The sequence below is a fragment of the Eretmochelys imbricata genome, chromosome 7, assembly GCF_965152235.1.
Source record: "Eretmochelys imbricata isolate rEreImb1 chromosome 7, rEreImb1.hap1, whole genome shotgun sequence".
In the NCBI taxonomy this organism is placed as follows: Eukaryota; Metazoa; Chordata; order Testudines; family Cheloniidae; genus Eretmochelys; species Eretmochelys imbricata.
The window spans coordinates 112742276-112754410 of record NC_135578.1 but is presented as its reverse complement, the minus strand read 5'-3'; the positions used below and the strand labels follow the sequence as shown (position 1 = coordinate 112754410).

Here is a 12135-nt window from a genome sequence, read left to right as displayed (position 1 = left end):
GTTATCAGCGGCGAGGGGGGAGCTAGTGAGGCGGAACCGCGCGGTCACGAGCCGGCCGCCCCCCCCCCACCCCCCGGGTGGAGGAAGGGAGCGGGGCTGCGAGGGCCGGGCTCTACCTCACGGGTGGCGGCGGCGCTGGCGGCGGCGGCGGGGTTGGCTCCTCCTGACAGGATTAATTCTCTCCAGGACGGTCTCCCAGCGGCTGCGGGTGGGGGCCGCCGTCCGGCGCGGGTCGGGTGGCTGCTTTCCCGGCAGGCGGCGCTGGACGAGGGGTCAGTACCGGGCCGCCCGTCCGGCGGCGAAGATGGACCTGGGGCGCGGCTGGCGGAGGGTGGCAGGCTCCCCTGCGCCCCACGGAGTCTGGAGACCTGGTTCCTCGTCCTCCTGCGTCTCCGCCTCGCTGCTGGATATGAACAGCTGGCTGCTCGTCTACGGCGTCCTGTACCTGGTGCTCTGTGCCCAGGTGTCGCAGTCCAAGCCCTGCGAGAGGACCTCCTGCTTCTCCGGGCGGTGCGTCAACTCCACCTGCCTCTGTGACCAGGGCTGGGTAGGAGACCAGTGCCAGCATTGCCAGGGCCGGTTCAGGTAAGTCTCTGCTTAATGTGTGATTATTCCCCCCCCCCCCTTCCTGCACAGGTGCCTGCTGTGTTTCGCTGAGCCTGGCATGATTTTGTGGGTGTGTGACTGAAGAAGGTTACAGAAGTTGGAGATGGAATAGGACCACCACATAAGTCCACCCCCTCTCTCCTGCAAATATGGATCAGATGTTGAACTGATGAATACAGATTTAAAATTTTTATTAAGGCTAATGTTAAAATGACACACAGGTTAAGGAAAGAGAGTCTGTCTAATACTGCTGTCCTCTCTGGGACCCTTATGAAAATGACATGTGTCTCCAGGGGCTTCCCTACTGAAGGCAAAAATGTTAATACATTTGAATGATTTTCCTTCAGGGGACTAAAATCTTTCTCTCATTCCACTCCTCCTCCCACCAACCTTCTTTCAAGTGGTCTAACAAGACAGGCATTAATTAACACACACCTAGCATCATATACACATGCTTTCTGTTCATTATTGAACAATATGACATGGGTTAATTATGGCTCTTTGGGAAGAGGAGGTGGTGTTGAGGTGGTGATGCTTAAATTATGAAATCCCCCTGCCAGGGCTGAATGAGTCAAAGAGACTGAACTATGTTTTCTCTCCTGAAAGTGGATTAATACGTGCTGACTGGACGGTGTGGGGAAGGATACACTGATATGTTTCATGATTTATCTATTCTGTGGATACAATGGAAGACTGAGTGTCTAATGCTGTCACTCTGCTCATTCCACAAGCTTGCTTAAAAGGAAGTTAGCATAAGCTCAGTGGACAAGATACTGGAGTGAGGTGACCCATGTTCTGCTGCCAGTTTGCCACTAATCTGTGGCATGACCTTAGACAAATCACTTAACCTCTCTGTTTTCTTTTCATATCAGATATGGCTAAATTATACTCACCCTTTCTTATGAAGCACTTTGAGATCTACAGCTGAAAAATACCATATGATATCTAGTTAACAATAACAATGTGCTTGATATCTGTCAGAGGCAACATCACAAATTATTTTCCAGGGGAATTAAAGAGAGAATACTGTCAACTAAATTATTTAAAACCTATTTAGATTTGGGAAAAGTTTCTCTTTTGGCAAATGAAAGCTAAACAAGATGGCTTCCATATTATCTTTAATAATTATGAATGTTAAAAAAAATGTTTGATTCTGGGTGCAGGTGAGCGAAAGGAACATACTTTTCAGGCAAACAAGTCACTCTAGCCAACGTGTCTTGCAGCTGTTCCTTAAGTGAACTAAAGTAATGTACCTGTTCTGGGAAGAGCAGAATTTGCCTGAGAACTTGATGTTCTTGTGTTTCTTCCATTAGTGATTTGTTGACTGATTGGGAAAAGGGAGGACAAATATGAAAGGTGGAGATACTAAGCTGTTTCATCTGCATGCTGACTACACTTAAAATTGATATGCTAAGCATGTGTGAAGGATTTGGGGTTTTGTAACTGGCCAATAACCCTGGAACCATGGGCTAATTGTCAGGATGATTGTGAATGACAGGAGGGGAAGCCTCTGTGGATCTTCTTTAGGTACGATGATCAGCAGTAGACATGCTTTTAGAGCCGGGAATGCCTTGCTTCAAAGGGATTATCTATATCCTGAGCTTGATGCCAGTCACAGTATATCCTAATAGTACAAGGGCTAGGTCAAACTTTAATCTTTTGATTAAATTCCAAAGCTTGTAATTAATGAATATATTCTCTGATGGGTTACTAAAGCTGATGACACTAGAATGCCTTTAGGCATTAGCCCTTAGAGGGATTTTCTTGATTATTTAGTATTAAAGCATTTGTTGTTTGTTTACATCAGTTGCAGTTGTCAGGTGAACTTAATGGGAAGAAGCATGACGGTTACATTTTGCCTCATGGCACTCTGCTCAATTCCAGTAGAATGCTAAGAATCCATCCCCACCTAGAGGAAGGTCTAGTTGCATATTAAAAGGTCAACATTTCCTTAGCTAAATGCACAATGTTTAAGACTTGGGTCCTTAGGGGTTTTGGTAAAATCAGAATGCATTTGTCATTAGCCACTGTATTCTGGGTGCATATAATTAAAAGTTTCAGAGTAGCAGCCGTGTTAGTCTGTATCGCAAAAAGAAAAGGAGTCCTTGTGGCACCTTAGAGACTAACCAATTTATTTGAGCATAAACTTTCGTGAGCTACAGCTCACTTCATCAGATGCATGCAGTGGAAAATACAGTGGGGAGATTTATATACATAGAGAACATGAAACAATGGGTGTTACCATACAGACTGTAACGAAAGTGATCACTTAAGATGAGCTATTACCAGCAGGAGGGCAGGGGGGACGGGGACCTTTTGTAGTGATAATCAAGGTGGGCCATTTCCAGCAGTTGACAAGAACGTCTGAGGAACGGGGGGGGAGAGGGGGGAATAAACATGGGGAAATAATTTTACTTTGTATAATGACCCATCCACTCCCAGTCTCTATTCAAGCAATTAACTTAGCGGTTATCTGCCCCCCATTCCCCCTATGGGGGGGAGCAGCCGGCCGCTGTCCCAGCTGACAGGTTCCCAGCAGCCATTTTCCAGGGCTCATTGTAATCGCCGCTCGGCACCGCCTAGCCAGTGCGATGCCTACCCACCCCCTTCCTCCTCCCTTGGTCTGCCCGGAGCCGCCGCTCGCGCCGCCAGGCCCGTAGCGCGAGCTCCTCGCGGGAGGAATCTGCCCGCCACGCGTGGCTCCGGCACCAGCTCAGGTTGATGATGGTGCTGCCGCCGCTGGAGCAACTGCCCTGGGAAGGATGCTGACTAACAGCCCCCCACCAACCCCACTGTTCCTCAGATGTTCTTGTCAACTGCTGGAAAAATGGCCCACCTTGATTATCACTACAAAAGGTCGTTCCCCCCCCCGTGTACCCCCCCCCCCCCGCTCTCCTGCTGGTAATAGCTCATCTTAAGTGATCACTTTCGTTACAGTCTGTATGGTAGCACCCATTGTTTCATGTTCTCTATGTATATAAATCTCCCACACTGTATTTTCCACTGAATGCATCTGATGAAGTGAGCTGTAGCTCACGAAAGCTTATGCTCAAATAAATTGGTTAGTCTCTAAGGTGCCACAAGTACTCCTTTTCTTTTTGCATAATTAAAAGTGTCACTGATGCCAACATTATGATTTTGTTACAGAACAAGCTTTTTGCTTATTTGGGAGAACTGCTTTTAAGGATGTACTGTTCTGGAAAAGTTATCGAGATTGGGCACCATAAAGCTTTACTTTGAGAAGAAAAATGTACTCTGTTAAAACCTATGTGGTAGTAATGTAGCACTATAAAGACTTACCCAATTTGGCCGTTACTCTAAGCTGTATAAAGTCTGCCATTATTTGGTAGCACAAATGACTTATGAGCTGTGAAATTTAGCATGGTGCTTAACACTGTGGTGATTAGTGTATTGTAAATGTCTTGAATAGATAGCAGCTGGAATATTGGTGCAGAAGTGGGAAAGCGATATCATAAACTTTGCTTTGCAGCCATGTGATTTGAAGGCCTTTCTGACTTGTGCAGAATATGGGGAGGCTTTCTTGTTATACTGGAACTAGCCTATCCCATTCTCATTTGTCTATGAAGTAGAACCGTCTGCTGTAGACATGTGCAGCCCATGGCTCGGTTTTTCACAGTGACACTTGTAGGTGGTGATTCTCTGTGACCCCACTGACACCTGTTGCTCCAATCAATAAAAATTATTGTAGAGAATGTTTCAAACAAGAGAAGAGATGTTATTGATAAGCATGTTGAACTATTGTACATGCAATTAAAATTAATGTACAAGATGTAAATATGAGGTATATAAAACATTAATTGAATATAGAATTCTGTCGTGACTTTGAACATACCTATATTGTTTTAATGTGGAATTCTGTGTTTGAAGTGTGTGTGTGAGTGAATACAAGATTAAAAATGCACTATTAACTGATTTCAACTTGACTGGTAGAGGTGAAAAGTGTGTTGGGATTCTTTGGGATTTTAAGGTGAGGCTTAATACACACAGAACTGGGATCTTTCTTTAAAATAAAGCCTTCCTTCCTGGAAAAGGATCTATAATTAGTTGAGCTCTGGGAATGAGTGACTTGAATTAGCAAACATTGAAAGCATTAACATAAGGGAAAGACTCTAGGGAGTCTTGGGGCCCATTAATTCTCATGTATTTTTTGTTCTAAATTGAGGAATAGCAACCTAGCAGAGAGTCATCAAAGATGATTGATCAATCTTAGTAAGCAGGTGTTAAAATTAATTGACTGATTCCATGGTAACCTAGTTTTTTCCCCTATAGGGAATCTGTTACCGGCGTAAGACTCCTCTCTAAATGTTGCTTTGGGATGGATGAAAGATAGATAGGGGAAAAAGTGAATAGGTGAAAATAGTAGCTAAAGCTTTGTTAAAGTATATTATTGGCTTCCTCTCCATAGATCAACACTGTACTTTTCTCCTGAATGAAGAAAACTCTGCCCAGAACACAAAACTGACCTACAGCAAAAACTGGAATGAGAGGGCGAAGTTTGGATTTTTAAATCGGATAGACCTAGCCCATAGAAGTATATGGGAGGACATTCCACGGAGCATGGGGGAGATACCTCCATGTCTATAAAGTACCTAGCAGACTTTTGGCTGTTAAATCAGTAACAGAGCCATTCTCTGTCTACTGTCTGTCACAGTCCATGTGCTAGTTCAGACCAAACTTGCCACCTTTCAAGGGGTTTTGTTTTACTAATGTTGAAATTAACACTGATATAACATTTAACTGGGACAGTTTTGCCGGCTTTGCTATCCCATAGCTTTTATCTGTGGACTCCTCTACTCACACTCTGGATATCCTTTGTAAAAGCTGTGTCCATGAGGAGTAATGTACCACCTGCTCTAGTGAGTCAGCAGAATCCACTTAATTCTTTCTTAGGAGGATCAACACTTGCTAACAAAGAGGGGTGTAATGGGTGCTAGTCTGCTACAAGATGAGATCTGAGAGACTATTTAAGTGTAATTTTCAGGGCTTTGGAGCTGTGCTCCGGCTCCTCTCCAGCTCAAGGCAAAAACCTGCAGCTCCACTGCTCTGGAGATGCTCCGTGGGCTCTGCTCCAAAGCCCTGGTAATTTTAACACTTCAGTTGAATAGGTAGTCAAGATCTGTACTAAAATCCTGGGAGATTGATTTTTCTTTTCTTAAATTTTTCTTCAATCTTTGTGTGACTTTCAAGTGCCTGTCCCAACATATCAAGTGCTTCTAGCTTTGTATTGAGAATTGTATGTCTCCTGCTCTGTTTTACTTGCATTCTGCCATATATTTTGTGTTATGGCAATCTTGGATGACAACCCAGCACATGTTCAATTTAAGAACACTTTCACTGCAGATCTGACAAAATGCAAAAAAGGTACCAGTGTGAGGTTTCCAAAAGATACCTACAGCGCTCGACCCAAGGTTTAAGAATCTGAAGTGCTTTCCAAAATCTGAGAGGGACAAGGTGTGGAGTATGTTTTCAGAAGTCTTAAAAGAGCATCAGTCCGATGCGGAAACTACAGAACCCGAACCACCAAAAAAGAAAATCAGCCTTTTGTTGGTGGCATCTGACTCATGATGATGAAAATAAACGTGCATCAATCTGCACTGCTTTGGATTGTTATTGAGCAGAACCCGTCATCAGCATGGAAGCATGTCCTCTGGAATGGTGGGCGAAGCATGAAGGGACATATGAATCTTTATTGCATCTGGCATGTAAATATCTTGTGACACTGGCTACAACAGTGCCATGCGACTGCCTGTTCTCATTTTCAGGTGACGTTGTAAACAAGAAGTGGACAGCATTATCTCCTGCCAATATAAACAATCTTATTTGAGCAATTGGCTGAACAAGAAGTAGGACTGAGTGGACTTGTAGACTCTAAATTTTACATTGCTTTATTTTTGAGTGCAGTTATTTTTTGTACATAATTGTACATTTGTAAGTTCAATTTTAATGATAGAGATTGCATTACCGTACTTGTATTAGGTGATTTGAAAAATACTGTTTTTTTTTACAGTGCAAATATTTGTAATAAAAATATAAAGTGAGCGCTGTACACTTTGTATTCTGTTGTAATTGAAATCAATATATTTGAAAATGTAGAAAACATCCAAAAATATTTAAATGGTATTCTTTAATTATTTAACAGAGCGACTAATTGTGCAGTTAATCGCAATTAATTTTTTTAATTGCTTGACAGCCCTATGCGGTACTAATTTGAGCAGCAAGACTCCTCAACAAACACTAAATTATATTTCCCAGTTTAATTGAATTCATGTATATTAATATTTTTACTGGGTTGCAGTGGACTCCCTCCATGTCCTGAGAATTAGTGAGGGTTGTCAAGGCTGAATCCCTACTCTTTCACTTTGAGTACAGAAGGTGGGGGCCTGCAAGGATTTTAAAAATTAATACTTGCCACTCCAGGCTTGTATTAAACTTCCAAGGTTACAGCTTTTCTCTGACCTTGGCTTGGTAAATGCTGCTATCACCCAAACATCAAATACCCCTTTGGACTCAGGAAGGAGCACTTGAGAATTCCTCCCTGTGAGGTACCCTCAAACCCTTTCACCCCCCACTCCAGTGAAGAGCTGAAAAAGAAAACTAGCGTTGCTACCAGCTAATCAAACAACATGCACAAACCTCTTAGGACACCAAAAATCCAATCTTTTTCTTAAAGGTAGATTTTATTAAAAACAAAAGAAGAAAATACCTCTGGAACTTAAGCTTTTGTTAGATTTTAAAAGAGCAATTCCAAAAACTAAGCATCCAAAATAGCTTTCTTGGAGGTTAGCTTAAAGGTTACAAGCAAACAGAAGCATCTGGGGTTATTAGCACAGAGGAGTTCACAAGCCTTAAAAACTAAACAGAAATAACCCTAATTGCATCTTCTAAGACATTCCCTAATTTTACTTACATACCTGAGACTTCAGATAAGTAAGTTTGAGATATGAATTGATAATCTATAATCATACCTGTCTTAAAGCTGCTTACAGAGTTGCTGCTCCGTGTCCCTGCAACCCAGAGAGAACAACGGAGAAAGGGAAAGTTTCTTTCCCAATTTTAAAAAGTTTTACCTTCCCATTGGCTCTTTTGGTCGGGTGCCCACTTTTCTTTACCTGGGGGACTTTTAACCCCTTACAGGTAAAGCAAGCTGAGAACAGCTACCAAGAGGGATTTTACAGCTAACTGGCTGGTTGGGTGTCCATCAAAGGGAGCTACCCCCCCACACTTCATTTATCATAAGGGTGAATATTAGATTCAACTTTTCAGAAGTCCATATGTGGAGATGAAAAAGTTGTTGGGAGTGGGTGGGGTGTGGAGGAGAAGGCAGCAAAACTTCTGCTTCCTCCTTCCCATTCCCCAGAAGTCTAGTAGCATCTGTCTTGTCATATGGGCTCATTGCTGATGCCCAGATCCAGCAGAACAGAAATATTATCTTCTCTAAAGTCTACCAATTGCGCAGTTGGGATTCTGAGGTTTCATGCATGTTTTTTTAATATGCTAATTAGTTTGCAAGTTACTTTGTGTGCTGGACAGCCCCCATATGTTAGGTTATATTAATTTCTTGAATCTGTTACCATCTTGTCTTTTCCATCAGTTTTAGACAAGTCTAACTTTCTGGTTTAATGCCTATTGTGGGGAGCGTAAATAAGAGGTTCCACTTTATTATCAGGTACTAGAAATTTGCTGCCTTGTGGCTTGAATGTAATCAGTTTTTTGGTTTAAAGCTTTCAACAGCTGTGTAATACAGAACCCTCTTGTAGTTCCTGAAGTCTGGAGATTGTCACCTGCCCCTGCAGGTTCTTTTCAATGGTGTAATGAAGTAGGAACTAGAAGCTTCACTTTTAGCACCTTTACCTTCATTTCTCATTCTCTGACCACGCAAATTCCAAGCATATTGTAACAAGAGTGACTCTCAGGAGTACTGATAGAAAATTACGAAACTTTATTTCCTAGCTCTGGTCACAGTTCTAGTCATGGTTGCAAAAACACTGTGCTGTGATAGTGGACAGTATCCACTGACTCCAGAAGTTAGTTACAATTACAATTATTATATTTGATATTATCTGAGTTCTGCTGCTTTATAAATAAGTGTTTTGGCAAGTTGTAAACAGATGCACACATCTGGCTATGTGTGTCAGGTTCTTGTGGCAGTTGCATGCTGTTCCTGTGAATTTGTGTGTGTGAGGAAAGTTTAAACAAAATTCTTTCAGCTGTTTCTTAGTGAGAGAAGAAGAAAAATACTCTTCATGTGGTAAAAGCAACTTTCCCAATTTTTAAGGTTTGATGTATCGTTGAAAATCATAGCAGCGTAGCTACTTTAGTCAGGCGTGTGCTGGCGTAACCCCAGTGTATGGAAGAGTACTTCTGTCAATATAGCTACTGTCATTCAGGAAGGTGGTCTTTCTTCAACAGCAAACCCTGCTTCTGTCAGTATATGCTGCATCTACGGTGAGGGGCTGTGCTGGCATAGCCAAGCCAATATAGTCTCCACAGTGTATGACGTACCCTAAAATACAACTACAGCAAAAACTGCTGAAGGCTTAAACTAAAAAATTAGCATGGGATTAGGCTTTGCTGTGGTCAAGCACTTTGTATTGATATAGAGACTTTGGGGGGATGTAAAAATATTAAGTTGGTCTGAAAAGTTCGAAACAAACACAAGAAAATGCTTTTTGGAAATAGAAAAGGAGTACTTGTGGCACCTTAGAGACTAACCAATTTATTTGAGCATGAGCTTTCGTGAGCTACAGCTCACTTCATCGGATGCATACCGTGGAAACCGATGAAGTGAGCTGTAGCTCACGAAAGCTCATGCTCAAATAAATTGGTTAGTCTCTAAGGTGCCACAAGTACTCCTTTTCTTTTTGCGAATACAGACTAACACGGCTGTTACTCTGAAACTTTTTGGAAATGAGTTTTCCAACTGCCCTAGGCATGCTCAGTAGTATTGGCTAGGATTAGTGCTGCTTTTGTGACATTACTGCACACTTCTCTGTCCTATCTGACAGGTACAGGGGCAGTGCAGTTTCTGAGCAGGAAGAAGACCGTTGCTCCTAGGTTGTCACTGGAACTGTTTGCATAAAGCAAGAAGTTCTTACCTTGTTGAAGACCAAGATCTTCCAGAAAAACTTACCTTAACATCAGGAACAGGAGATCTTGAGTACTGGAGAGAATCACTAATCCTGCGATTTTTAGGGGCTTTGTGAATATTGCTGTATTCTACTATGTGTGCCACTTAGATCCATGTGAGGGAAACTCTCTGGCCATAGATCTCCTTTCTTCCAGGTGGAAGAGAGTGTGTGCCAACAGCAGACGTACCCTCTATTTCTTCCATAATAGACCTTACAGAAGGATTTCCACATGGCCGGGGCCCATGCTGCGGAAGGAGTTGGACACTGGGAAAGACTAAGCAGGTTCATGGAAACTAGGCAAAAATGATGAATAAGTTCTAAGCTATAAAATATGTGCCACGTAGCACCTCTCCTTCCCTCCACACATCATCTGTGGGAACTTTCATAGTCAGAGAGTCTCCCTGATAATGAGTCCTGGTAATGAGTCTGGAACCCTGGGAAGTGATGCCCATGGGGACTGATCTGTCAAATTTGGAGTGCATAGGCAATGATCTTTTTCTGTGGGGGTGAGGGGAGTAATTGCTGCCTCCTTCCCTGATAGTACAATGTAAGGGAGTTTCCATAAGATGATCTTCAATGAGTTTTCCTCTCCCTAGGTCCCTTTTTAGGTGTTTGTATGATTCAAGCCTATGATTTTTTTGGCAGAAAGTTGTCTTTTCATGATGTGAAGACAATGCAAACACAAATATGAACAAATTTAATCCCAGATGGTAGCAGCAGTAGTGCTGGGGACTTCCATTTCCCACTACATTTACAATCATATCCTGATTGGGATAACAAAATGTTAACCTTGTACAGTAAAGGGAATACTTTTCTTTATTTTCTGCAACTTTTAAATGGGCAGACTAACTTCTGTGTAGTCTAACTTGTGATTATTATTATTATTATTTAAGATCCCAACAGTAACGTTAAGTAGGCTGTGTTGTACATGTGTAATACTGTATTTACTATTTCGGTTTACATGGTTCAATGTGTAGATGAATACATTGCTGTTCATTGTAAAGTGCGTAGTGTGGCTGAAGTAATATTGTAGTTTTATTCCAGCTTCACATTTCCTACTTTTACTTTTAACTGGGAAACGTAATGTACCATTATTTTATTTAAAAAATCAAAATCTTTCGACCAGTGGTCTAGAAGTACAACATGTGATGGCTCCTATTCTGAAACATATGATCTTATACATTGCTGGATGGATGGTTTGTTTTGTTCTGATTCTGAAACTCCATTGGTAACTAAATGTGGATCTATTGTTTCTTGACTTTAGCAAAGCTTTTGACACGGTCTCCCACAGTATTCTTGTCAGCAAGTTAAAGAAGTATGGGCTGGATGAATGCACTATAAGGTGGGTAGAAAGTTGGCTAGATTGTCGGGCTCAACGGGTAGTGATCAATGGCTCCATGTCTAGTTGGCAGCCGGTGTCAAGTGGAGTGCCCCAGGGGTCGGTCCTGGGGCCGGTTTTGTTCAATATCTTCATAAATGATCTGGAGGATGGTGTGGATTGCACTCTCAGCGAATTTGCGGATGATACTAAACTGGGAGGAGTGGTAGATACGCTGGAGGGCAGGGATAGGATACAGAGGGACCTAGACAAATTGGAGGATTGGGCCAAAAGAAATCTGATGAGGTTCAATAAGGATAAGTGCAGGGAGCTGCACTTAGGATGGAAGAACCCAATGCACAGCTACAGACTAAGGATCGAATGGCTAGGCAGCAGTTCTGCGGAAAAAGACCTAGGGGTGACAGTGGACGAGAAGCTGGATATGAGTCAGCAGTGTGCCCTTGTTGCCAAGAAGGCCAATGGCATTTTGGGATGTATAAGTAGGGGCATAGCGAGCAGATCGAGGGACGTGATCGTCCCCCTCTATTCGACATTGGTGAGGCCTCATCTGGAGTACTGTGTCCAGTTTTGGGCCCCACACTACAAGAAGGATGTGGATAAATTGGAGAGAGTCCAGCGAAGGGCAACAAAAATGATTAGGGGTCTGGAACACATGACTTATGAGGAGAGGCTGAGGGAACTGGGATTGTTTAGTCTGCAGAAGAGAAGAATGAGGGGGGATTTGATAGCTGCTTTCAACTACCTGAGAGGTGGTTCCAGAGAGGATGGTTCTAGACTATTCTCAGTGGTAGAAGAGGACAGGACAAGGAGTAATGTTCTCAAGTTGCAGTGGGGGAGGTTTAGGTTGGATATTAGGAAAAACTTTTTCACTAAGAGGGTGGTGAAACACTGGAATGCGTTACCTAGGGAGGTGGTAGAATCTCCTTCCTTAGAAGTTTTTTAAGGTCAGGCTTGACAAAGCCCTGGCTGGGATGATTTAATTGGGGATTGGGTCCTGCTTTGAGCAGGGGGTTGGACTAGATGACCTGAGGTCCCTTCCAA

The 12135-nt window shown here is 42.7% G+C and overlaps 1 protein-coding gene across 1 annotated transcript in view; it reads left to right on the top strand.

Moving 5' to 3' along the window:
• The first annotated feature begins 304 nt into the window (after positions 1-304).
• Positions 305-12135, top strand: part of ATRNL1 (attractin like 1) — a 1064110-nt gene continuing 1052279 nt past the window's right edge. Inside the window, exon 1 of the mRNA XM_077821844.1 lies at positions 305-585. Within this exon, the coding sequence (XP_077677970.1) occupies positions 305-585 (281 nt within the window). The remainder of the gene's footprint in view (positions 586-12135) is intronic.